The sequence below is a fragment of the Sphaerodactylus townsendi genome, linkage group LG08 (assembly GCF_021028975.2).
Source record: "Sphaerodactylus townsendi isolate TG3544 linkage group LG08, MPM_Stown_v2.3, whole genome shotgun sequence".
Taxonomy (NCBI): Eukaryota; Metazoa; Chordata; class Lepidosauria; order Squamata; family Sphaerodactylidae; genus Sphaerodactylus; species Sphaerodactylus townsendi.
In genome coordinates this window covers 63,684,694-63,711,816 of record NC_059432.1, presented here as the reverse complement: position 1 = coordinate 63,711,816, position 27,123 = coordinate 63,684,694, and the positions used below count along the sequence as shown (strand labels likewise).

Here is a 27,123-nt window from a genome sequence, read left to right as displayed (position 1 = left end):
ACCTCACCACCCCCTGAAAGTGCCATCACGTATTACCTGCAGGAAGGGAAACACAAATCCAACGGTGAAATTTGAGAGCCAGTTGAGGGACCCACCCACAATGTAGGCAGATGGGCGGTGTGATTGCTTGAAGAGTTCAGCTGTCATCAAAAAGGGGACCCCAGCTGCATGAGAAAGATGCTGCTTAGGTCAACCTGGGCTTTAAAGGACCCTGCTGGTAGGGCCAAGCTGTCAGTAGAGAGACCAAGCTAGATCCTGCAAGTGACTTTTAGAGATGGTTCAATTTCGATTGAAGGAGGCAATTTAAAATTTTAGGCTCCTAAAACACTGCAATTACCAAAAAGATTTCATGGCTTTTGTTTATAGCTCACCTTTCTTGCTGGCACAAGAGGTGCTATTTACAAACCACTGTTTTCTTCAGAGACAAACTAAAATGGCAGTTGTAAAAAGAAGCATGCTTCAATAGATTTGCACCAAATTTTGAATGTTTTCCAGAAAAAAGCCTTTGAAGAGGACAGAAAGCATTCCCTAACTCCTACCTTCAATTTTGTGCTCTGTTTTTCATGCATGTTGGAATCTATTGGGAGGGAGTGGGTTGCTAATTCACCATGAATGCTTTTTTGCACTAATGTTTAAAAACATTCCTATGCTTGTTCTCTCTCTTGATCCCAGTCAGTCAGGTGTCATGTTGGGGAGGGAGGCCTTGTGCCTCAGTGGAAAAACACGTGCTTTGAAGCATCTAAAGTAGGAAGGATTGAGAAAGCCACAAGCCAGAGAGAGCCACTGAAGGTCAGAGCAGACAAAACTGAGCTAGATGGAGCCAGTTAGATCTGGCTACATAGTGACATGGTGACAACAAACAAAACTGCATTGCCCTCAGTCTAAAATCCTGACCCAGTTCTTATTGTGCCAGAATGCATGTCACCAAGTGAATTCAAGCAAATGTATCACTGACAGTATTATAATATTACTGTAATAACCACACTCATATGCACATTTGGATACACACAAGAACACTGAGATGAATGTTTTAGGACCAGCCCATCCATTAGGCCTACCATGGTGATTGCTCAGGGCACCAGAGGTAGGTAGAGTTGCAAGCTCACAGCTCAGAGTTGGAAAGTACATGGAGATTTGGAGGACAGAGCCTGGAGAGCAGGGTTTGGGGAGGGGGATGGTCCTCAGCAGAGTTTAACTCCATAGACTCTGCCCTCCAAAGAAGTAATCTCTAAGGGAACTGATCTCCCTAGTCTGGAGACTCGTTGTAATTCTGGGAGATCTCTAATGCGAAACCAGCCCAGTTGCCACTCTGCCCATGGTGTCAGGGTCTTCCACAGCAAGCAGCAGCTGTAAGCAGTGCCCCAGCCCTGGTGTGTGGCCCACAATGAGTCTTCTCCCTCTCTCCCTGTGTCAGGGGTTGACACAGGATGGGCCTTCTTTTTCCTTCTCTCTGTCTAGGAGTAGGCCCATGGGTGGGCTTAAAAATCATTGAAAACAGAAGCACTTTTAGAAGGTCACAAAAATGTTCGTGGTCCCCCCCCCCCCCCCCGATTTGTCTCCCTTGTACTTTTAGTAATGCAGTATTCTGGTAATTGGAGTTTTTTTGCTTATACAGAGAAGCAAAAACCTTTGGATCAGGAACGTTTCCATTCCATGCTAACTGTCCTTGTATACTAGGATTTGCCTCTTTAGACTGTGGCAGTTCGAGCACCATCTTTTCCTTTCAGGAGTATATACACTTGCTCACTCAAATAATTAAAAAAAACTTTAATATAAATCCATTCAGGGAGTGTTAAGAGAACCCCTGATCAAGCATTGCTCACAGATCACCCAAAGTGGGAAGAGAGATATTTTTATTTTAAAAGTCAGATTCATCATTGTTTGTGAACAATGAGCCATTAAAATCCTAATTAAAGATGTAATTACAGTGAATAAATTCTGGGCCGACAATGAGTTATGGATCTGTTAGCGGCTGCATTAATACATCAATTGGGTAAACCAGCAGCTGCCTCGTCCATCATATTTAGAGTGCTGTGTTTTCACCCCTTTGTTAGCAGCAAGCAAAGGAATTGACTGCAATCCGCAGCAAGATGGCACAGGGCCTTTGGGATGTCAAGTGACAGTCCACATTCTACCACCTCTAAAGCGTAACAGGACACCACAGAACTATATCAAAACATAAATCACATCTTGCCATTGTGTTGCCACCCATGACCTTTTCAGAGCTCAAAATTCCACAGCCAAGGCTACTTTTCATACCTTCAGCCAAGCCTATATGGGTAAAGCACTCACAGACGACAATTCACAAAAAGAAAGTTCCTCACCATTCACTTCCTAGGCACAGATTCTCTTCTTCACAGCCCAAATTAACTGGAATCCCAAGACTTAGTTCTCACCATTTGTCCCTGCAGACATAATCCTGCTCTTGAGATCCTCACAGAGGTGTAGCAAGGGGAAGAAGCGCCCAGTGCACTGGCACGTCTTTCGCCCCTGTCCCGCCCCGTAATGCCCTCGCCCTGCCTGGAACACCCCCGCCATGCCCCCAGAATGCCTCCGCCACACCCCCGGAACGCCCTTGCCACACCCCCACAAGGGTGCGTGTCTGGTGCATCGCGCCTCCCCCCGCCCCCTTGGAGCTTCGCCTCTGGATCCTCAGCATTAGCTTGGCTGATGGCCTTCAGTCTGATGTCTTTCCCCGCCCCAGTAGTTCTGCTGGTGCCCCACAGACTTCAGTGGTAGACTTGCCATACTGTTGTTCCTTGGATATTTCTACTAGGCACCAGGGACTTACCTGGTCCCATGCAGAATCCCGCGATGATCCCAATGACACATGCCACACTGACATAGCGCATCCAAGACACTGAAGTCTGCAAGAAGAATAGACATTCAGCAAAATAGTTAGCAGAAGTGCTAGTGGATTATTTTTCTCCTGCTGTCAAATTCCACCACTGTCCCAGCCAAGTCTGTATGCAACAGCTCCATTGACAAACGGAGTTCCAGCCTGCACATTACAAGCTATCCTATTCCTGTTTCACTGGATATCTTAGCTCCAACATTCTGATCCACAGCTGCTTGCTTAGCTCTGAGCTTCTTTGTACCTCTCTGATACCCACCATTCAGCTGCATGATTCATGCATTTCAAGAAGGATATCACATACATTATTTATTTAAAATGCTAGTGTCCCACTGTTTCCTAACATTCAAAGCAGCATACAGCATCTTAAATACAATCACAATGAAATCATTACAGTAGAATAAATGCAGATTAAATGGTCAAACATCAACATTTCAAAAATCAGAGAATCCAACAGTAGTTTACATTTTAAAACAGGAATATTAGCAACAAAGCTCCTGGTGAAAGTTTTTAGGAATATTAGGAGTATGTTAAATCTTGAAAACTTAGCCTGAGAAAGTGCCCAATCCAGTAGGCAACTCTATTCAAACCAGCTATCACTTAGTCGAAAGCTGGACTTTGTTCCTAACATCTCTGGAGTTGATCCTCTTTCTTTTTCTGTACGTAGCTTGGCCTCTCTCTCTCTCTCTCTCTCTCTCACACACACACACAGACACACACACACACACACAGAGTTGTGTTACTGTGCATTAAATTCATCTGCATTTGATAGGGAACGAAATATCTTCATGTGTACATTTTAGCTTCAAGAGGGGAAGAGAACCTCTCCATGAAGAGCTGTATAGAGGACAGGAAAAGGCTAGTGAAGATCATCAAATCATATCTTGTGGTAGAAGGGAGGTGACTGGCAGGGATTCTGTTACCTGCCTGTGCTCTGGGTATAGCCATAGCTAAGAGGATGTTCATACCTGCAGCACCAATGACATGGTAATGACTGAGCAGCAGATACCCATGAAGACAAATCCAGTGATGATGAGAGGCCGGCGCCCCAACTTCTCAATGGTGAAACACTTTAAAAAATGAAGATTTAACCACATTAGTATTTTGTGTGTATATATCCTTCTGCTTGTCCATGGGGGCTACAATATTGATTGTAGAAATCCAGGACTTCAATTTCAGACCAAGAAGGAGAGTAGAATCCAGTGGGGGAATAATAGAAACATCAGCTCGCCTGAATTATGCACTCCAAGATTGAATGGGTTAGGTCCTAAGAATGCAGCACCCTTTGGTCTTGTTTCTTGTGTGGTGAAGGGCCTGAGCTATGGCACATTAAATGCAAGTGGTGTAATAAACCAGAAAAGTTAGATTCATAATCTGAGAGAAGAAACTGGGCCTGCTTGATTAAAGCTGATAGTGAGGAGGCTCAGACACAGTAATGTGTGAATCTATTTATGGAAGAGGAATGGTGTCCAGCACTCTGGCTGTGTCCTGGGAGGAAGGACCCAGGCTCTGCTCCAGTTATAGGAGGGGATTAGGTCTGGTGGGGGAAGGGAGGGGATGTGCTGGGATCAAGGAGCCTGAAATTGCCAAGACGGGGTGAAAGGAGCTGCCAGAAGGAAGCCAAAGCAGGAAAGCTGCTGACAGCAGAACAAATGCCTGTAATTTTATAACCAACCTCAGTGCATCCATTGGGGGCTGTTTTTGTTGGCACTTAGGAGCAATCAGGCTGATGGAGCGATGAGCTTCCTAGAGTTAGGCATTGCTGATGGGCAGCAAAGGCGGTTGGTGGGCGGGGAAGTTGTGCATTTGTGTAATAGCAGGAGACTCAGGTCTGATACTTGAACAGCCCTGGGTGATACCTGGCTGAAAACCGGCCTCAGCTGTGCTGAGATTTGGAATCAGAGAGGCTGCAACAGAGCTGCGTGTAACACCTCAAGTACAAAAAGATAACGTCGAGCTGTATTAGGCACAGGACTAGTTCGTTCCTCTGGTGTAACTTCAGCAGCAAAAAGCCTGCTGATGTGACCAGCGACCCTGTACTTCAGATTATCTGCCTTTGACAGGGACTCCTGTGCCCCTCAGAAGCCCTTGTTCTACCAATCTGCTCCATGCAAATTTATAGGCTATTAACAATAGTCAGAAGAGCCCTTTTGAATCACTTTCCAAGGCAAATCAGTGTTACAGATTTCTTCCTATAGCACAGGGGTAGGGAACCTGCGGCTCTCCAGATGTTCAGGAACTACAATTCCCATCAGCCCCTACCAGCATGGCCAATTGGCCATGCTGACAGAGGCTGATGGGAATTGTAGTTCCTGAACATCTGGAGAGCCGCAGGTTCCCTACCCCTGCTATAGCAGGAAGTGAGCTGTTTACTCAATAAAATATTTCTGTCCTTCAGTACTACTGACAAGTCACTCTCTGTAGAGAGGAGACGCCATTGATTACCCTTCTTCCTCTCAATGACAAGGGTAATGCATATAATTAAGTGTCTATGAGACTCCCAGGAGCAAAAAAAAGTCTGATTGGCTGCACTATCATTAGACTGCTGAGTTTATGAGAATATGTGAAGACTGGTCCTGCAATATCTATTGAGCCCCTGGTGCCATCATACACATTTGCCCATCAGCCACCCCAACACTCAATTTTTTCTTAAACATTGGCTAATTCAAGGGCTAATTCAAACGTTCCCATTTAAGGAGGAAACCTACGGAACGGGGCTTCGCTCCGCAGTTGATCCTGCTTGCCACCTTCTCCACTCCTCCCCTCTGCCAGTGGAGAATAAGAGACAGCTAGAGGATCTCTCTTTCCAGCCCCCCTGATAAATGAGGAGGCCAAGTTAGTGAGACGTGCTCGCTGTCTGCTGGCTGCAGTGCTGGACAAGACGAGAGAAGAGCTGAGAATGAGTGCCTGAAAGTGTTCTCTACTAGGACCACACAATGGCAAGAGGATCCATTCATGCTTCAGAGTGGAAGATCTGACTTAGTTCTCACAGGCAAAGCTGATGCTGGGGGCATGCCCCCCCTTCCATTCCCTTTGTGCTGCTGCCCTCCGAGCGTACTTGCCATGCACCCCCCTTTTTTTCTTCAACTAGTTACAGCTGACATTGCAATCCCATAAGGCTTTCAAAGCAACAGCCGCTCAGAGGTGGTTTACAATTGCCTCCTTCCAAGGGCACCTGGTGGGCCACTGCAAGTAGCAGAGTGCTGGACTAGATGGACTCTGGTCTGATCCAGCAGGCTCGTTCTTACGTTCTTATGTCACAACCCTGATATTCCTTGAAAGTCTCGCATCAAAATACTAGCTAGCCAGGGTCAGGGCTGAGAGGGTGTGACAGACTCAAGGTCACACAAAAAGCTTCCATGATGCAAGTGGGGATTTGAACCTGAGTTTCCTATGTCTTTGTCCAACATCTTAACCACACTGGCTCTCACACCCTTACTTAACCATTCCTGATTTGCCATCTATCAGTCTCACCTTGAACTCAATACATTTCTTCCCTTTTTTGATCCCCTTGAAATGCTCCCATAGATTCCCCTCCTAAATCCCCTGAGCATCTTTGGCTGTCATCCAGGGCTCTCTTCTATACCAGCTGAGCTTTCATCATTCCCCTATTTGGCATTGACCCTGTGCAGCCAGTGGAGGTCACTCTAGACTACAAACTCAGAGAGATTTTACGGTTACTGATATCTCCAGGTGTTAGCTGGAGAAAATGGCTACTTTGGAAAGTGGGTTCTATGGCATTATACCCCATTGAAGTCTCTCCCTTCCTCAGGCTTCACCCTAAAGGTATTTCCCAACCAAGAGCTGGCCGCCCCATCTGTTTACCCAGTCCAGCAATCTTTCCCTTAAAATTGGCAGGCAGGGATGTACATTGTACCTAAAACGAGAGAGGCAACAATACAGCCTCACCCAATTGTGGATCTTTTCTTTCATAGAGAGTAATCTCTGCTTGCTAAGGTCGTCCCCTAAAAATTGGAGAGGGCCTGGTGTTAAGGAGAAAGATTAATGTCCCAGCTAGGGCTATGCATTTAGGTAACACCCCTACCCCCCCACCCCACTATTCAGATATAGCCAGAAAGCTTTTTCCAAGGCCCATGGAGCAGAAAAAAACACCCCGCACACAGACCTAAAAACCCCCATTTACTGGGATGGGTATCCAGCTTTTTTATGCTTTTCCAAAAATTTTAGGGTCTGATAAACACAAATCTGAAAAACACAAAGAAAAATTATGCACTCCCTTGTCCCAGCTCACTATAAAAAGGACATACAAGCTTATTAACAATGGCAAAAGAGTAGCACTAAAACTGTGTCACTGCAATGGCAAGCAACACCCAACCCAGAATGTTCCATACTTACCCCTATCAAGCCAGCAACAACCTCAATGGCTCCAGTGCCCACTGTGGTGTAGGGAATCTCCGGATCAGGGATGCCAGCATTCTCAAAAATGACATTTGTGTAAAACCAAATCTGCTCAGGAAGAGGAGAAAAGACATGAGCTCGAGCAGACTCGGTTTATATTCTGGTTTGGCAATTTTACTTTTGCTTGCTTGCACGGAAATGGCATGTCCATCCTGGGAACTATTATTCTAGGCATCCAGGGAGGCAGGAGTTTGGCTATATACACACATGTATAAACTCCCCTATACAATTTCGGTTAATCCTTAAACACACCAAAAAACCCCTACTAAACATAATTGGGAGGAATTGAGTAGCCCTAAACAAGATAGTGTTGCTCTGTACCCCATTTGTAAAATGGGAATAATTATCTACATGACATGGGCTTAATGAAATGACATCACTTTTAGCACATCACATAAAGGAGAAAGAATAATTCAGTGGTGGGTAAATGTCCCCAGTTGTGATTCATGTCTTCGGTGACTCAGTTTTATTCAGCTCCAGTTAGCAGAGATGTTGTAGATGGATGTGTAATAGGGCTACTGGTACAAGTATGACAAAAGGGACATGTAAAGAACGCGCTGAATGTGAAGATATAGAAGACAGAAGAGAGGGACAATGGGAAGACATGGTGGATGTATTAAGTGTCCTGAGAGTTTTAACCCTGCAAACTCTTACAGCATCAATTCCTGAAAGCTGCATGCCCATGTTGATCACCACAACAGAGATGACCTGCCATCGCACAGAGCGGTCTGTCAGCAGATGCCACACAGACACCGTCTTCACAGAGGCAAGGGAGCGCTGCTCTTCTCGCATCTCTTCAATTACACTCTCAACATCGTATTTGCCAAGGAAGCAGCGCAGGGCTGTGGAAGTAAGGTGAATGGGGTAAGGAAGGACAGCAGTGTAATGGCAAACTAGTAGCCCCAAATTTGCTAGCCAATGCCAAAACAGATCAAGTTGAAAGGAATAAGCACTCTACATTCTTACTGTCACTGATTTTGGAGCTTACAACTAATATGGATTTATATGTTATTCTATGTATACCTGCACTCATGCACACTTACTGCTACATCTGCAAATGTCATCATGACCACTTTCAGTCCCAGGACCATCCTTGGGAGAATGGTGGGCACTGGGATTAGAGAGGTCAATCTGAACTAGAGGAGGGCAGAAGAAAGGTACAATGATTCTTTCAAGCCAATGAGGATGCAGCTTGCATCACACGTGACGGGGAAGCAACAGGGCTGTCGAGAGCCCGCCTTAACAAATTGTGAAGGTGCCATATTTCCCCCAAAATAAGACTGGGTCTTATATTAATTTTTGCACCAAAAATGCATTAGGTCTTATTTTCAGGGTAGGGCTTATTTTAGGGGAAATACGGCACCTTCACAATTCATTAAGATGGGCTCTTGGCAGCCCTGTTGCTTCCCTGTCACGTGTGATGCAAGCTGCATCCTCATTGGCAGAGAGCACCCTGCTGGATCACACCATCCTGATCTGTAACTACTGGTAGGGCTTATTTTTGGAGTAGGGCTTATTTTAAGCCTCCTTCAAAAATCCTGAAAAATCATGATAGGGCTTATTTTCAGGGTAGGTCTTATTTTTTGGGAAACACGGTAGTACAAGTACAAATGCCTCTAAATGCTGTCCTTAATATGAGGGCTTTTATCTGATTAGCATACCGACATAAAAGACCAAGGATCTTTCATACTGCCATCTAAAAGCTACTATTCTTCTAAGTTTAGAGGACTTTAGCACATGAGTGCACTGACTAACAAATAAAAAAGAACACAACACATCTCAATACATTTTCATTCTGTGAAATTAACCCTGGTGTATTTTGAACAAAGACAAAGATCGTTAGGTGGCATAATAAAATGGCACACAAATGGGCCTGAATATTTAAAGGTCAATAGGGTGTAAAAAAGGTCAAAACACTATTCTGCTAACTGATGGGAATAGTTTGATGTATTTGTTTATTTGTATATTTTCTCCATAATGGAAAGCAAATCAACATCATTTTCTTCTCCTCCACTTTATCGGCACGTTGGAGAGCCAGAGTAGTGTAGTGGCTAAGAGCAGGTGGACTCTAAAGGGGAGAACCAAATTTTAATTCCCCCCTCCTCCACATGAGCAGTCAACATCAATCTGGTGAACTGGATTTGTTCTTCCCACTCCTACACATGAAGCTTGCTGGGTGACCTTGGGCTAACCACTGCTTTCTCTGAACTTTCTCAGCCCCCTACCTAACAAGTGTCTGTTGCGAGGAGAGGAAGGGAAGGAGTTTGTAAGCTGCTTTGAGACTCTTCACAGGAGAGAAAAGTGGGGTATAAATCTAAACTTTTTTTCCTCAACCACTCTGTAAAGTAGTTTAGGCTGAGTGAGAAAGACTGAATAAAGTCACTCCAAGCAGGGTTTGAACCTGGGGCACGCAAATCTTAGTCTGACACTCTAATCATGGCAAGATGTGGCTCATTCCGCTGTGTATCGGTGGGCTGCAAAGTGAGGAGAAGGTGGGAGAGATTGCCATGCCCTTAATTTAAGTGTTGCCCACCTTATTACTCCCAGCTACAATTTGCTAACAAATCTTTGACATGGTGACTTGGGCATCATCAGAACCTCTTCAGAAAAAGATGGAGGCTTAAGAGCTCACATTCTACCTTGTAAACAGGAGAATTGTAGTCCTTGGAACAAACAGAACTTCTCCTCTCCATTTAAATAATTCTAAAGGGGTAAAAATTATACTGAAGGGGAGATGTGCTGGCTCAGAATCTGCCTTGCTCCTAGGCTGCTCCTCCTCTCCCTACACTGCCGTTCATGGTGCCTCTCATGCTGTATCCCAAACTGCTTAAATGAAGCAAGCAGGACTCACTACCTGAATGTTTAGTCTTATCAAGTATAGCATGAGTAGGGGAAGGTAGGGTCCCACTTCCCCCCAGATCTAGGTCTGGCTAGTACAGGTGTGTCTCAGTACAGAATCCCTGCTGCGGGCAGGTAGCAGGACTCGTTCCACTCACCTTCAGTTGCCCCATGGATATTGTCCTTCTCAATAAGCAGATAGCGGGGGCTATCTGGGAACCAATGAAGCAGAAAGAACTGCAGGAAGGCAGGAACGACCACCACTGAGAGGAAGAGAGGCCAGTAAGGGTCCTAAGAAGGAAAAAGAGTTTCCCAAGAGGCAAGGATGACATGCAATACACATTTCTTTCACCTCTTTGTCTTCCTCTCTCTTTCCTCCTGCTTTTCTTCTCTCATCCCCTGAATATCTTGGGAAGGCTACTCCTGAGGGCTGGACTACAGGGAATGTTAAGGGCCACCATTCTAAATGCAAAGAAGAGGATGATCTACAGCATTACTGCAAGGGGTTCATACGCAGAATGAAATAAGTGACTGGAATGGAACCAAAGCCAAATATTCTTTCTCCAAGCCTGATGTGAAACAGTGCTAGAGTTCCTCCACTTCCCAGCAGAGTCCGTGCAACGGTATAACTAATCACAAAATATTTTGTTTTGAAATGATGTCAACAGAGCATAGCATAATATTGGGTTTAGCATAATACTGGACTGCCCCCAGATCTCTGGGCCACAGTAAATTGTCCCTGGGCTTGGACCTTGACGTAGACCACATACTGAGAGTCTAAATAATGACAAATGCTTCCCTCTCATCCTTTCCTATGTTTACTTTCTGACAGTAACTAGGTTGGGACTGCTAACATGGCACTAGGATCAATGTGCCGAAGCCATTCAGTGTGGGATAAGAGGCACTCACTTCCCCAAGCAGCTCTGGAAGGCCCAAGACTTGTGCAGAGAAGACTCCTAAGCAGATGAAGATGCTTGGCACGAGGCCCAAGAAGCCACGCAGATTCTTAGGGGCAATTTCTCCCAGGTACATGGGCACAACACTGAGACAGATCCCTGAAGGGAAGAGAAAAGGAGGGCAGGTGGGAAGAGGACCAACGGCAATTCAGCAGAGATGATACAAAGGAGGGGAAAGGGTTCTACAAGGCCAAGACAATACACACCCGGCAGCCTCAGAGCTTCAGCTAAACATGAGCTAATTATGTTTATGAGTAACTAAACAAACTAATTTTAAAGCAGACACCATACAAGGTTGCGGTACAAGGGTTGTATGAAGTGACATTTCTCAAGCAACATCCTAATTCAGAAAATGCATTAACGAGAAAAGAATTGACATTTAATACAGAAGAACATTTTCTAGCCCAGAGGTCAACTCCTGGATTAAAAACCAGAACTTTCTGAAAATCATAGAGTTTCATCAGTAAAAGGGGCAGCAATGACCTAAAGAGGGAATTTTCAGTGACTAAACATTATCTGACCACCTGAGAGGAACAAAGTTTCAGTCCAAAGTATAGGAAAGAGAAGGAAGGAGGGCCCAAGAAGGTGGCCATGCTACAAAAGATCCAGGCAAGCCCAGGAAACTTGCCACATTCACTTTATTTCACATTCAACTCTTATCCTCTTAGCATCAATCTCCACACTTTCTCTGAACTTCTACCTACCCGAACTGTGGAGTTGGATTGGTTTCCTTAATAAAAGCTATATTTGAACTTCTACCTCATCAGCCTGGTGCAGTTTAAAGGGGGGGAAATGCCTGTGATAGGATAATGAAAAAGTCCGAGATAAAACCACAAGATGAATGGGTGCAAATGCACAGATTACCTGTAAGGGAAAATGGCTGAATAAATGAAATTGGGATTGGGTTTTGAACAATGGCCTGGGATACCATGACACACCTCCCCAGACAATCATGGAACAGTGTGTATGCTTGCAACGGAGTGCAAACTTTTGTACAAACCCCTTTCCACAGACATACAGAACAGTGACGTGTGATAAAATGTGTTTTTAGCATAACCACCTTGTTGTCTGATAATCTGTAGCCAAGGGGCAAAGAATCAATCTGGATGCTCTCAAGAAACGAGAAAGTAAATCTATTTCTGTGTTATACCCCTTCAGTAGGAAGCTTGCATGTTGGGAGTGGGGATCCTACACACAATCCCCCCCCCCCAAGTATTTTTTTTACTAATTAAACTTCATATCCCACCCTTTCTCAGCTCAAAGGCCAGGTTCAGGGTGGCTAACAGCATTCAGGAAACATCATACGCATGCACCCCACGATAAAATCATCAACAAAGCAACATTTGCAAAACATGTAATAATAAAAATCTAGTAATAGTAATCTAAAATTCCTATAGTTCCTATGGTGCCAACATCTGTTCAATAAGTTTATATTACCAACTGGGGAATATTAAAAATTCACTTACAGTCTAAGAATCCATCTGTCCTATCCCTTTACCATTTTCAGTCATATCAGAAGGAAGAGTGCATTGGGAGGGCAGCTAGTTGGAAAACTGCTGCTGCCTCAACCATAGGTCCGGTGGAACTTCTGTGTCTCATAGGCCCTGTGAAGCTGAACTAGATCCCCCAGAGCCCTGTTCTTAGATAACAGGGAGTTTCACCAGGCCAGGGCCAGCTAGATATTTTTGGGGCCAGGGATCACTAGGAGGTAATTTCCAGAGGAACAGAATGCCCTCCAAGGGCTATAGGGGGAGAGGTGGTCCCTGCAGATATGATGATCCCAGACCACTCAAGGCCTTAAAAGTTGACACCAAAACCTTGAAAATGATCTGGAATTCAACTGATGACCAATGCAGCTGGTGAAGTGCAGGTCGAATACGTGCTCTTATTTGGGTCCCTGTAAGAAGTGGGTTTTGACAAATTTTTTATTTTTCATTTTAAATTATATTTCTACCCCGCTCTTCCCTGGCCATAACCAGGCTCATGACAGCTTGCAACAACAACGATAGTACTTTTGTTACATTCAGTTAGTTTTAAACCATAGTTTTATAAACCATAGTTTTAAAACTTTTGTAAGTTGTCTCACTGAGTCCATACTTCTGTTGGCTAACTTTGCATGCCAATCATAAACACAACTGGAGGGAGAGCAATCTTCCTTTTTTATGTGATAAATGGCTCTCAGTATTTTCAACATCTCTTAGAGAGGTTCTAATATTTTCAGCTTTGGACTCCATGTTAAGTTTTGGATTATAAATGCAACATATTTCTCCAACCATTATAATCCTCTGAAGATGCCAGCCACAGATGCAGGTGAAACGTCAGGAGAAAATGCTATTAGAACATGGCCATACAGCCTGGAAACCACACAACACCCCATTATAATCTTGTTTCTACCATTCAGCAATCTAAGCACTGATATTAAAATTTCATTTTCATCAGGTGCATACAGTGCCTCTATTAGGTCATACTGTACTGTCTCTCCAGTAGAACTCAAAACATCAATTCTCACAGTATCCTTTCCATATATTTTCAGTGGTTTACCATCAGCTTGCAAAAGTTTCTCTCCTTCACTTTCTTTCAATTCAATAAAATATTTTTCATTATTGCAATCATAGTAAAAAGTTCAAGAATCCAAAAGAAATAAATACACTTCACTTTTGCATTTGTAATCATGTATGCACAACTTTTCTTTGCTCCTTTTCTTTAACTTTCTCTTTTTCTCTGACTTTACCACTAAAGTTTTATTAACATCACCCCTTCCATATGCGCTACTTGATTCTTCCCTTCTGCCACTCCCAGCTGATTTTCTTTCACAACAATATTTAGCCAAATGTCCCCTTCTTCCAAATTACTTCACTGGCATGATCAGTCTAAGCACAGGGAAGTCTTTTGTCACATCTGTACCTCTTAGATAATTCAGAACATAATTCAGATCCAATGACTCTCTGGCCTCAAGCCCAGAAACTTGGTTTTCAAAACTTTCAAGCAAAGACCCGAGGAGTACAGAAATCACATCTTCATCCTCCAAAACGTTTCCAGCTTCCCTGGTTTGCATAACCATAGAAACCACCCATTTTACATGCTCATTCAAACTGCCCCCTTCTTTCATTCTTGTACTGTAAACTTTCTTTTCAGAAGTCTTATTTTCTTAACTGATTTTCCATATAATTTTTCTTTCAAGCCTTTTCAAAGATCACAAGCAGATTTTCAGCTCATAATAAGGGCATCCCTTGTTGTTGAAGCCAGGAGATAGCATGCTTTGGAATTAGCCATTTTAAACAGTACCAACTCATAGGGATCTTGCTCTATCACATCGGAGAGATTCTGAGTAGCAAGGACATGCATTATACAAAATTGCCAGATTAAAAAAAAATCACTCATCCAACAGAGGGAGAGCAGGTAGAGAGGGACTGCTTGCCAGGGTGTATTGGTTTGGGGTTTGTTCTGCACTCCCGTTCACTGAAACAGTCATCGCTGGGTTAAAGGTGCTGACAGAGGCTTCTTCAGCTGACATCTTGCTTCTTTAGAAGCTTCCTTTATACAAGCAACTCACTTTGCATCAGAGAGAAAAGTATATGCAGTAGAAACTTCTGTGTCCTTATCCTTTTGTTGTACTGTAATGGATTGGCAGATGTGAGTTAGTTGTTTTGTAGAACTTTACTATATACAATACTACATTAAATATAGTAACATCAAACTCTATCTACCCAAGTGATCAGTCTGCGTATCTGTGCAGTCTGTCTGTGCCTAGAATCATAGTGGAAGAGACCACAAGGGCCAGCATGTTCAACCTCCTGCCATGCAGGAATACACAATCAAAGCACTCCCCACAGATGGCCATTCAGCCCCTATTTAAAAGCTTCTGAAGAAGGAGACTCCACCACATTCCAAGGAAGTGGATTCCACTACTGAACAGCCCTTACTGTCAGAAAGTTCTTCCTAATGTTCAGGTAAAATCTCTTTTCCTGTACCTTGAATCAATTACTCCTTGTCCTATTCTCTGGAACAGCAGAAAACAAGCTTGCTCTCTCTTCAACACGATATCCTTTCAAATATTGAAACATGGCTATTATATCACTCCTTAACCTTCTCTTCTCAAGACTAAACATACCCAGCTCCTGAAGTCTCTCCTTGTAGGGCATGGATTCCAGACCTTTTACCATTTTGGTGCCTTTCTCTGGACCCATTCCAACTTGTCAATGTTGTTTTTGAATTGCATACCCAGGGGGTCTGACCAATGCAGAATAGTGAGGTACTATTATGTCCCTCGATCTAGACACTACATTCCTGTTGAAGCAGCCCAGAATTGCATTGGCTTTCCTGGCTGCCACATCACATTGCTGACTCATTTTCACTTTGCGGTCTACTAAGGCTCCGAGATCCTTTTCACATGTACTGTTGCCAAGCCAGGTTAAGAATTCCAGGATGTATTCCCACCGATACCCATCCCTAAAGACCCTATGAGACAGCCCCCCACTTGGTACAACTAATTAATAGGATCAATACACTGTAATAATGGAAAAATTATCAATGGGCTACTTATTATTATTATTATTATTATATATTATTATTATTATTATTATTATTATTATTATTTATTAAATTTAGTATACCGCCCTATCCCCAAGCAATAATGATTCCTCTAATCTTCTATTCAACACACCATCCCTTCAGTGTCAATAATCACTATACTCTCAATGCTGTTATAGAGGGAGTCTTTGGTGGTAATTTGAATCCAGGTGTTCTTGCTGACAACAACACTTGATCTGCTCCGGACATGAGTTCTTGCTGGCTCCTCTTTCCTCAGTTCTCACATCGGGAAACTTAGTACTCTGTGTTCTCCAGGTGTTTAACCCAAGTTCTGGTGGGCACAAGAGCCCTGGATGGTCTAGTCCAGTGGTGGCGAAGCTTTGGCACTCCAGATGTTATGGACTACAATTCCCAACAGCCCCTACAATTGGCCATGCTGGCAGGGGCTGACGGGAATTGTAGTCCATAACATCTGGAGTGCCAAAGGTTCGCCACCACGGGTCTAGTCCAAGCATTGAAAAATTTTGTTACTGTCCTGGAAGCTGTTGATTTGGCCGGCTCTTCTAATTGTTTCTCTGGTTGTTTCTCTCTCCACTCTTACAGACCTGTAAACAATGCAATTTTAAGCTGCTGTTCCACAGGTTCAGTCTGCCATTCTCCCAGCTCCAGAGGCGTAGCTCCAAGGGGGCGAGGGGGTGCACAATGCACCAGGCGTGCACCCCTGTGGGTTTGTGGTGAGGGCGTTCCAGTGGCATTCCGGGGGCGTTCCAGGGTGGGACGGGAGCGGAGGATGCACCAGTGCACTGGACACTTTCCCCCTTTGCTATACCTCTGCCAGCTTCATTGGGGACATTCAAGCAATTCTGGATTTCTGCTGTTCTGGCTACCCAAACTACTCAAGATGCTCGGGATGACCTTTTGGGTTTTTCACAGCAGGCTCCCTAGCGTGTTCTCACGGATCCTGCTCCAGCCTTCACTCCAACTCTGGCTTCCGGTGTAATTACTTCCACTGCTAACTGAGAGCAGCTGCTTCAGTCTCCATAGCCTCGTGCTCTCACGCTCCCAGCATCGTTGAGTCAATGGGGCTTTCGCTTCTCAGTTCGCAACGTGCCAACAGCTCTTGGAGAGGCGATTCAGTCCTGGTTCGATTTTAAAATTGCTCCTCAACTCATCTGTAGGTCGCCAGCATTTCTACGTTCTAAGCTCTATTGGACGTTATAGCTTCACTTCCCTGAGTGAATGGTGTTAATCTCATTCCTGTAAGGCTGATTTTAATTTACAATAAAAGAATTTCCTTGGAGCTTGCTCCCAAACGCCTGACTCTGATGCCATCTTGGCTTTGGCTTTGTTCCAAGAGTGTTAGAATAGAACTCTGACATGCTAGATGCTTATCTGAATTTTTTTTTTAATGTGGAGCAAACCTCACTAATGTGAACCCATCCTTGCAGGCCAGCAACAGGTTTACCGTACTTCCTCATCTACTGTTTGTGAGAAACAGGCTTGAACATTGGTGGAGCTGCATGTCTCATGTGCTGCAGCCCTGAACTTCCCCCCATATATGATGAGAAAGTAGCATCTGTTTATTTATTTGAATCTGGGTGTTCTTGCTGACAATAACAACTTACCAGAGTGAACCCCAGTAATGAAACGCCCAATGATGACCATCTCAGGTGATTCCACGTATCGGCTTAACCCCATTAGCACACCAGCCAAAAAGACAAGGAGGTTGCTCCGTATCAAGGTCCCATTCCTGTTTGAGAGGACATTGAATGAGATATTTTAAGGTTAGAAAATCTTGAATCCTACCAGAGTGTTCTCCTCTTACATTTCTCTAACTGCTGTTCCAAACCCTAGTTTTCCCACTGTACCATAAAACACAGCTGCCATTGTGTGACACTGTTACAGTGTCATCTGTCCTCCTTGACATCCAAACGTAGCCACGATCTTCTTCCTTTTCTCAATTCCTTTGGGAATCGTTTTTATATGTAAGCAAGAATGGAATAGCCAGATAAAAAAATATGTCACTGAGTGATTTTCCAGTGAGCTGGATAGCTGTGATGTTCAGAGTCTGAATAGTGGTAGGGATATTTGCTATAACATGATAATTGGTTTTGTACAAGTGAAAAGTGGCAACAGTCCAAACTCAAATCCATGACACAAACTGATAGCCAGTGAAAAGAGTGTGTGGGTTTTGACAACTTTAATTTTATCTTGATTTCAGACTTTTACAAATATAGACTGACAGAGAGGAGATACAGGATGCCACTATTACTGTAGGCTGATGTGAGGAGGATTCAGACCATAATTGGAAAACTGCTCTTTATGTACCAAAATGTGAACCTCTTGTGATTTTTAACTCCTCACCTTCCAAATTCCAATGTGTCTGTCTTGATGACATCTTTCCAGTCAGTTTTAGCTTTTTCTTCTTCCTCAGGATCCCCATTTGGTCCCTAACACATTGCTGACACCCATAAGAATTCTCACTTTCCCTCAAATTATTGTCAGAATCTGCTCACCCTTCTCTAGTCCTATGATTGCAGAATCACTGCTTGGTTGGCACTGTTCTTACCTGCCGTATCGGGTGACCAACATTCCAACAGGGAAGGACCCCACTAGGCCTCCCAGGGCAAAGACTGAGACAGTCAGGGAGTACATGAGGGTGAGTGTGCCCTGGGTCAGGCCCTGTCCATATCGCTGGGACCAAGTGGCATTATAGAAGGCTTTGATGTGCTGCAAGGAAGAAAGATGCAACATGGAGAGGAGGTGAATGTCAGAAATTTCAGTGAGTTCTAGCTCTACGTTCACCTCATCATGGAGTCTCATGATGTTAGGAATGGAGTGTGGCAACCAGGATGAATAGGTAAAGATGAGAGTTCAGCGCTTCCTAATCAAGATAGAGTTTCTGGGCAGAGCTGGAGGCTCTATGAAGCATATGTGTGTATGTGTAGGTACGCATGTTTTTCATTTCAACTGAGCACTGTTTCTGGTATCCCAGGACAGAATTAGAGGAGATTGTGCCTCTGTTATGAAGTCTAGGGCCACTCTAGAGTAGGGGCCAGGAGAGTTCAAATGGCACCACAGTAGAGTTGACAGCTCCCCAGCTGGCAACGCTCTGGAACAACAAGCAGGCAGAGACTTCAAAAAAAGTGTCTTAAACATCCTGACATCACTTTCAGTTTTGCACCTGGAAGAGACATCATAAAGATGATGTTCTCAGATTTTCACAATCTCTATTGGTTTTGTCGTGGAGATTTGGGAAAATCTAGAGCGTTGCACAATACCACGATATCACGTTCAGGTCTGAAACTGGAAATGATGCCATGATATGACAGGCTGCCTGCCCCCCCCCCCCCCCCCCGCCCACCTCATTTAGCTCCTGCTGCTCCATCAAGTGCAATGTGAGCACAAACCCTGAGGGCAAGAGACTGTCAACTATGGCAGGCAACCTGACAGTCCTAGGCCTGAAATTTAGACAGTGGTTAATTATTTGGCATTTGAGTCTCATTTTTTAAAACATCCATATCAGACCAAAATGTGACACACTATTTCAGCGTGAAAGCTGCAAACCAAAGCAAACGAGAGATGTGATTTGGTATAAAACTTCTTGTTAATCTCAGAATACAGTGAAGTAACAATGGGAATAATTGTAGAACTTCTAGAAATCTGAAGTTGTTTCACCTGATATTCCATTCCTGTGTGGCGAGTTCTCTCCAGCACAGTCCGCTCAGGTTATGTGGCCACATACCAGACTTAAATCAGCCTCCCCGCACCCGCAATTGCATTGAGGAGCTTTATTTTAGCTCTGCCTTAATGATAGAATACTGTATTATCTATTTCACAGGTGTGTGGTTTTAAGCAAATGAATAGATCCAAACAATTAGTAGCTCCTCTTCCATTCTCTACACCCCTCCCCCACTGGGAAAAGTGCACTATTCTAACTGGGGGGCAGGATGGAATGTTCATTTGGAGCTATTAAAGGGCTAGCCATTGCATTTTATTTCTTTAAAGCACTGACCCCCTGCACTCTTAGCTTCCACTCCTGAGGCAGCTTCCAACAATCAAAAACAATTAGGACACTGCAAAGACAATACAACAGAAGACCAAAACACACTCACAGCAGCTTAGAAACAGTGTATAATTCAGTTCATTTTAAAGCAGCAGTTGACTACTAAACAAAGTCCCATAACATAAAAATAGTATTCCTTCAGTGCTACCAAGAGCATAAGTGGAATGGCAACAGCAAAAATAATCAGAAATGCTGGGGACATAAAAATGTAATTAACTGGCAAATTAAATGCCAGGCAGCAATTTAATGCCAGGCAGATCTCTGTAAGAAGAGAGTTTCACAGTTGAGGTGCCACAGTTGAAAAGGCCTTGTCTGAAGGAGGACTGGCTGAATAAGCAGAGATATTCAGATGCTAATCATAGTGGAGCTGATAAGAGCTTCTGGCAGCATATGCTGGACCAAAGGCAGGTACTTCTTGTAAATCCCTTAATGAGAAATATGCATAGTGCAGTGATGGCGAACCTTTTCGAGACCGAGTGCCCAGATTGCAACCCAAAACCCACTTATTTATCGCAAAGTGCCGACACGGCAATTTAACCTGAATACTGAGGTTTTAGTTTAGAAGCAAGCCCCATTGCCACCAACCGAGCTTACTCCCAGGTAAAGGATCGTGCTTTAGTTCTTCCCATGAAAATCAGTGGGATTTAACAGCGCTTAACAGGGTTACCTACACTGCTTCCCCAAAACTAGGTCTTAAGTTTAATGCTAATAATCGAGCCCAGGCCAGCCTAGATGTGTGTAGGGGGACTCTGTTTGCGCGTGCCCACACAGAGGGCTCTGAGTGCCACCTCTGGCACCCGTGCCATAGGTTCTCCACCACTGGCATAGTGGATGGAAGGGCAGTCCCTCATCCCTTCAGTGCCCCACAGCAAACTGTTACCCTGGACTTTGGAAAAAATTAAAAATAGGCCTCTATACAATGCTTTCTCTCAGACAGTGTTCCTCATAAATGGCATCAATTCAGAGAGAATTCTTTTAATAGATCTAGTATCAGGATACTTCATCTATTAATATGCCTAACTTGGAGTTTTGTACAGTAGCCTCCTTGATTTCATCAAGCTGCCCAAAAGACTAAGAAAGAGAAAAAATATCTTACCGTGGCTGGAGAGTTTACCACAGCCAGATTGTAACCATACAGCATGGAAGATCCAAAGGATGACAAGAGTGTAGCAGCCATCAGAGGGAAAGTGAGGTGCTGGGAGGGACAGAAACACATTAGAAAGGGATGGAAATGGACCAGGGAAAATCCAAATATCTCATCTTACTCTCAAGAGTTGTCTTAGGTTGATAAGCTACCAACATTGATGGTGAAAAAAAAGTTCTGAAATTCCAGGAGGCAAGAATCACGAGCTACAAGGATTCACAGAAGAATAGAAAATAGCAGTTTACAGACCAATCTTGACTATGTTTGCTGAGAATTAAAGTGGCTGATGTGCTAAGGAATTTGAGCTCAATCAAACTTGCTAGGAATAAAACAAAAAAGAAAACCCTCTTAGCTAAACTATAGCAAACAAACAAAAGAACACAAGAGAATTTTGTTGAAATAAAGAAAGACATAAAAAAATAACTGGGCATCTGGATTGCAGGAAATAAGCCAACAAATTCAAGAAAATAATCTGGATAGTCAAGAAATGAAAGCCAAACAACAAGGAATCAAAGATAAACAAAAAGAAATTGACTTTGTACAAGACCTACAAGCAAGCTGTTTATGGAACTCAAAGGATTGAAATGTTAAATTTAAACTCAGAAGCAACAATGCAGGTTTTTGAAGAACACTGGAAGAATTTGGAGATTTGGTCTTCAAGAAAGGATTTCAAAAATTAATTCAAGATTTTTTTGAAGTTGCAGTGCGATTTCCCAGAAATTAAACAATCTTTTAGAATCAATTTGAAACACACAACCCAGAATAAACCAACATGCGATATATTAGTTGACTTTACTTGTAAAAACTGAAGGATACAATCATAATACATCAAAGAAAAAACCCACTTGCAACAGAGGGGGGAGAAATACAGATATTTCAAACATATGGGAATTTTAAAAGTGGAAGATTTCTGATGAACACTTTTCCTGGTAAAAAAAGATTTTACATATTTTTCTGATAGACACAAATCATATTCAAGAATAGACATGTAATGGATATCAAAAAAATGTTAATTACTGAAGCTGGGAAAGCAAAAATCTTACCAAAAACTTTGGCAGATCATAATCCAATTCCAATTCCAAAGCCTTTATTGGCATTATAAATTACAGAGTTAGTAAAAAGGGGCATTTATCTACTAACTGAGACATTAAAATATTAAAATACATTAAAAACAACGTTGAACATTCACAACATTCACGCACACATAAAATAATTTAGCCGTTACTACTATGTAGGCAATGATTGCGCCTGACCAAATAGTTCCTCAAAAAACTCGCAACATTCTCACATACGAGATCACAGGAACCGTTGAGTAGAAAATCCATAGTAGATGGTAGCCTGACATCGTTTGAGCTCTCTATCAATGGACAGATGAATATAGAGCGTAACGACTCGTACATTGGACATTCCAATAGTACATGTTGAACAGTCTCAACAATGGCCATATTACATTGGCATAACCTGTTCTCATATAGAGTGTTATTATACCTGCCAAGAGTCATAGTGTTAGGCAGAGCGTTAAAACGAGCCAAAGTGTACGCTCTGCGTTGTTTGGGATTGTACAAAATGTACAAATAGTTGGCACAATGGTCTGATCGGACAATTCCCAAGGCCTGTGGAGAGCAGCTCCCCCCCCCCCCGCACCATTTCCAGTTTCTCTCTTTCAACTAAAACAGACTTGATTTCATTATGAATTCTGATGGCAGACATAGTTTGGAACTGGTCGGCTGTTGAGCCCATGTTGTTAAGTTTCTTATCTATGCCAGCCAACCATTTCACAGAAGCAGATTCTGATAAGAGTTGATGTATAAAGCTATTTGGTTTGGGCTCAAAATGAATTTGGGTCCAGTACTTAAATGTTCTTGTCCATGCCATCAATTCCATGCTATTTTGTCCAGTTTCTCTACGTAGGGTGTCATATGGGACACACCTTGGTGACCCTAAAATTCTTCGCAAAAAGTATGCCTGTACTGACTCGAAAGGTGATTTAATTTGGGTAATCCATATTGGGGCTCCGTATAATAGCTGAGGGATTATCTTTGCATTGAAGATTTTCAGTGCAGCGGGGACAAATTGGTGTCCTTTAGAATAGAAGAATCGCTGCAACGTTCACCTTAGCTTTGTTCTCTACTTGTTTGCTGTGGGGGACCCAAGATAGGTTGTAGCTGAATAGGAGCCCTAGATATCTAAACTGGCTTACTTGCTCTAGGACATGGTTGTTCACTTTCCAGCTATATTTACGCCTAGATTTTGCAAAGATCATAACTTTTGACTTGTCATAATTGAGCGTCAGCTTATTTACATGACAGTAATCTGCACTGCAGTTTAGTAGGCGTTTTAAGCCTACTTGGGAAGATGACAAAAGAACAGCGTCATCTGCATAGAGCAGGGTAGATATTTGTAGGGAACCTAAACGTGGTGGATGGCCATCAATTTTAGTTAAGGTTGCAGGGAAGTCATGAAGAAATAGACAAAATAGACTGGGTGCCAGAGGGCAACCTTGTTTAACCCCTTTGTTAACCTTAATTGATTCTGTTAACGTGCCATCTCTTGGAGTTCTTATTTGGCAAGTTGTATTCGTGTGGAACGCTTTAATTAGAGCTAAAAGTCTCTGTTCCATGTTTAGGGATTTTAATTTATACCATAAAAGTTCCCTATCTACCGAGTCAAAGGCACCCTTCAAATCTAGAAAAGCAGCATAAAGCTTGCTTTTCCTTGTGCCTACATATTTACTTGCAAGATGTTGGAGAATTAGACAGTGATCTAGAATGGAATTACCTGCACGAAACCCGATTTGCTCTGGGCCGAGTAGCTGATGTTGGTCTGTCCAGCTCTTTAATTTTTTCAGTAAATAGTTAGCATACAATTTGCCTACGATAGATAAAAGGCTGATCGGCCTATAATTAGAGGGACACTGGGGGTCTCCTTTTTTGTAGAGGGGTACAACGATCGCCTTTAACCAGTCCTTGGGAATCATTAAAGATTTGTTGATGCATGTAAATAATGAGGCCAGCACTGGAGCCCACCAGTCTGGATCAGTTTTTAACATCTCTGCTACAATGATATCAGGGCCAGCTGCTTTCCCAGACTTTAGTTGGTAAATTAATTCAATAACCTCTTGCCTGTTAACTGGGGCCCATTCAGGCAAATCCTCGACTGGGCTCATGCTAGAGCTTTGGTCAATCTCTTGGTCGGTATAGAGAATTCCAGAGTAGTGTTTTTGCCATAATGAAGGGGTGATGTCAGCTGCTATTGGGAGATTTTGACACGTGCCCCTATTTGTTAATTGCCAGAATTGTTTTGTGTTATTGGATAGGTTGGCATATAGTAGTTGCTCCCAGTTGCGCTTTATTGACTCTTGATGTTTTATTTTAATGAGGTTGCGTAAAGTCTGTTTGAGACTAAGCAATTCAGGAGGTGGGAATTTGGCCTTGGAGACCCTAAATCTGTTGTATATGATCCGGATCTGTTGATTCAAATATTTACACTCCGTGTCAAACCAATCTCTGCCTTTGAGATTCCCCTTCCTTCTTGGTTCCCCTAAAAGGGACACCAAATATGTAACAAGTTTTTCATAGTTTCCTATACTACTGCTAACATTATCTGCATTAACTACTGAGGAGCCTAGAAACTTGCAGGTGGTGTTGCTTAGCGCTTCCTTGGTTTTATTACATGTTTGGATTGACCATCTTATTGTGGGAGTAGTGCTAATTACTTTATGGTTTGAAACTGTGGCAGTAGAGGTCTCTGCGAGGGAGAGGATGAGTGGGAGGTGATCGCTGATCATAGAATCCCCTATCCTAAAGGCTTGGAGATTGGCTAACAAGTGTGGAGACACGAGTATATAATCTATTACACTGCAACCATGAGAAGAGATAAAAGTGAATTTGGAAACTTAATTAATCCATTTAGCCAGAATTTGTTGTGTAGAAGGGCCAATTTGGCTAAATGGAGCCCATTTGAGTTGGAATTAAGATCCTTAGATCTCCTTGCATATGGTGTAAAATGTAACTGAAGGAGTGAGCGTCTGATCATAATCCAGTTGAGTTAATCTGGAAAAATTGCAACAAGAAAGAAAAAATATATGGACACTAAATAATACATTATTATTACAAGATGTGATAATACAGAAATACAAGAGAGATTTGATGGATTATTTCAGCATTAATAACAACGCTGAAACTACTGCAACAACAGTATGGGAGGCTAGTAAGGCCTCCATCAGAGGAATTTTATTAGCAAAAGCTGCTAAAAAGAAGAGAAACAAAGATTGATAAAGAAAATAATAGACAAAATGAAGATTTTAGAACAAGACCATAAAACTACTGGCAATAAGAAAAAGCGGAAGGAATTGAAGTAACTAAAGAATCAATTGGATTTGTTAGAAGTAGAAAAAACACAGAATTTTTTTAAAAAAATCAAAACAAAGTGATTTTGAATGCCCAGATTAATCTGGAAGATTTAGCATATTGTATAAGAAAGAGAAAAAAGAAGGATACCTGGGATTAAGAAAGGAAATTAAGTAGTTCATGCAGAGCAATACATAAATAATATCATTTTAAATCTTTATTTACAAGATTCTATAGATGGGGAAGGCATGGAGAAATATTTTACAGAAGTACCAATTGAAAGATATGCATCTGAGCACAGAAGAATTCTAAACCAAGTAATACAAGAAATCAATCATGCTATAAAAAACTCAAGAAAGGCAAAGCACTGCACCGTCTGACAGCAACTTATTATAAATGCTTTGAAGAAATATTAACAATGCTCTTACAAAGACTAATGAATGAAATGTAAGAGAAAAAGAATATAGCACCAACTTGACAAGAAGCAAATATAACTGGTTGTTGTGGGCTTTCCGGGCTGTGTGGCAGTGGTCTGGTAGATCTTGTTCCTAACATTTTGCCTGCATCTGTGGCTGGTATCTTCAGAGGTGTACCACAGAGAGGAGTGTGATCTACCAGATTACGGCCACACAGCCCAGAAACCCCCCAACAATCAGTTGAGTCCGGCCGTGAAAGCCTTCGACAAGCAAATATAACTTTAATATATAAAAAAGGAATTACCCATTATTACCACAATCATATAAAGACCAAACTAACCATGGATTATAAAATCTTCACAACAATCATGCCTGAAAGACTAAAAAATGTATTTCACACTTAATTCATGAAGACATAAAGATCTCTGGAATAAAAGAAAAAGAAAATTGTAAAGTGAAACATTATGCAGAGGATGTTATGTCAGTAATAAAACCAAATATTAACAGCCTTGCTCAGGTCATGCAGTCTGAGGCATGTAGTTTTCTTTATTGAGTCAATCCACCTCATGGTGGACCTTTCTCTTTTCCTACTATTTTCAACTTTTCCTAGCATTATTGTCTTTTTCTTTCAGTGAGTCTTTTCCAGTGACTAAAATACAGTAGCTTCAGTTTAGTCATTTTAGCTTCTAGCAGCATAATTATTATAAGTTTTTCTTGACCAGTACTTCAGGCTGCAAACAAGCATGAGGTGCATTTGATATCTCCCATGTCAAGATTATGTGTCCTATATTTTCAAAAAAAGGCTGTGAAAAGACTAGGCTGAAAAACTTTCTTCTTGGGTTGGGTTTTTATGTGTGCAGAGGGGCTGAGGTAACATTCAACATGATAGATAAAATAATGTAAAGTCTCATTATTCAGTACCATTTTATACAGATCAGCATAACTTATTGTATCATTTATAAGAGTTGTTGGTTAGATATGTTGATTATACATGCATATATACAGGAAAATGTATATAATATAGGAGGGCATCATTCTGCACTATTGCCCTTCTTCAAAATGTAGATCCGGCCGTGACTGTGAAATAGAATTTTAATATCTTTTATGCATACATCACATTTATTGTATTTATAGTATTTATTGAGCTATCATAGTATTTATTATTGTATTATATTTGTATTATCGGATCCCCTATGCAATGAGGCTAACTTTATATTAGAACTAAAGAAGATATCACGAAAATGCTGGTTTAGAACAGATCGTGTTCTTCCTGTGATTGCCAACTGCCCGGGAGAATCGTGTCTCTCTCTGGATCATCTTTAAACCAGCAGATTGATTTCTTCTGTTGAATTCTACTTACAAGAAAGAACGTCTGGCAGTACCTGCATAATGAGTTTCATATGTTTTTAAAGGTTTGGATATCTTATTGACTGTGTTATACATTCTTACTCATTGCAGGACTTATAATACATGGAGTCTATGATGCAGTACTGAGACTGGTTTACTGACCTGCTACATTATGTGGAAATGATTTCTGCTGATAAATAGATA

General features: G+C 42.3%; 1 protein-coding gene across 1 annotated transcript in view; it reads right to left on the bottom strand.

Annotated features, from left to right (window-relative positions):
- Positions 1–27,123, bottom strand: part of LOC125438020 (solute carrier family 2, facilitated glucose transporter member 9-like) — a 32,671-nt gene that overhangs the window by 1,960 nt on the left and 3,588 nt on the right. The window contains exons 2-11 of the mRNA XM_048506154.1: positions 20,760–20,858; positions 18,167–18,327; positions 17,223–17,347; positions 11,021–11,166; positions 10,270–10,402; positions 7,928–8,115; positions 7,211–7,321; positions 3,823–3,924; positions 2,792–2,867; positions 37–164 (exon numbers count right to left, since the gene is read on the bottom strand). Coding sequence (XP_048362111.1) covers positions 37–164; positions 2,792–2,867; positions 3,823–3,924; positions 7,211–7,321; positions 7,928–8,115; positions 10,270–10,402; positions 11,021–11,166; positions 17,223–17,347; positions 18,167–18,327; positions 20,760–20,858 — 1,269 coding nt within the window. The remainder of the gene's footprint in view (positions 1–36; positions 165–2,791; positions 2,868–3,822; positions 3,925–7,210; positions 7,322–7,927; positions 8,116–10,269; positions 10,403–11,020; positions 11,167–17,222; positions 17,348–18,166; positions 18,328–20,759; positions 20,859–27,123) is intronic.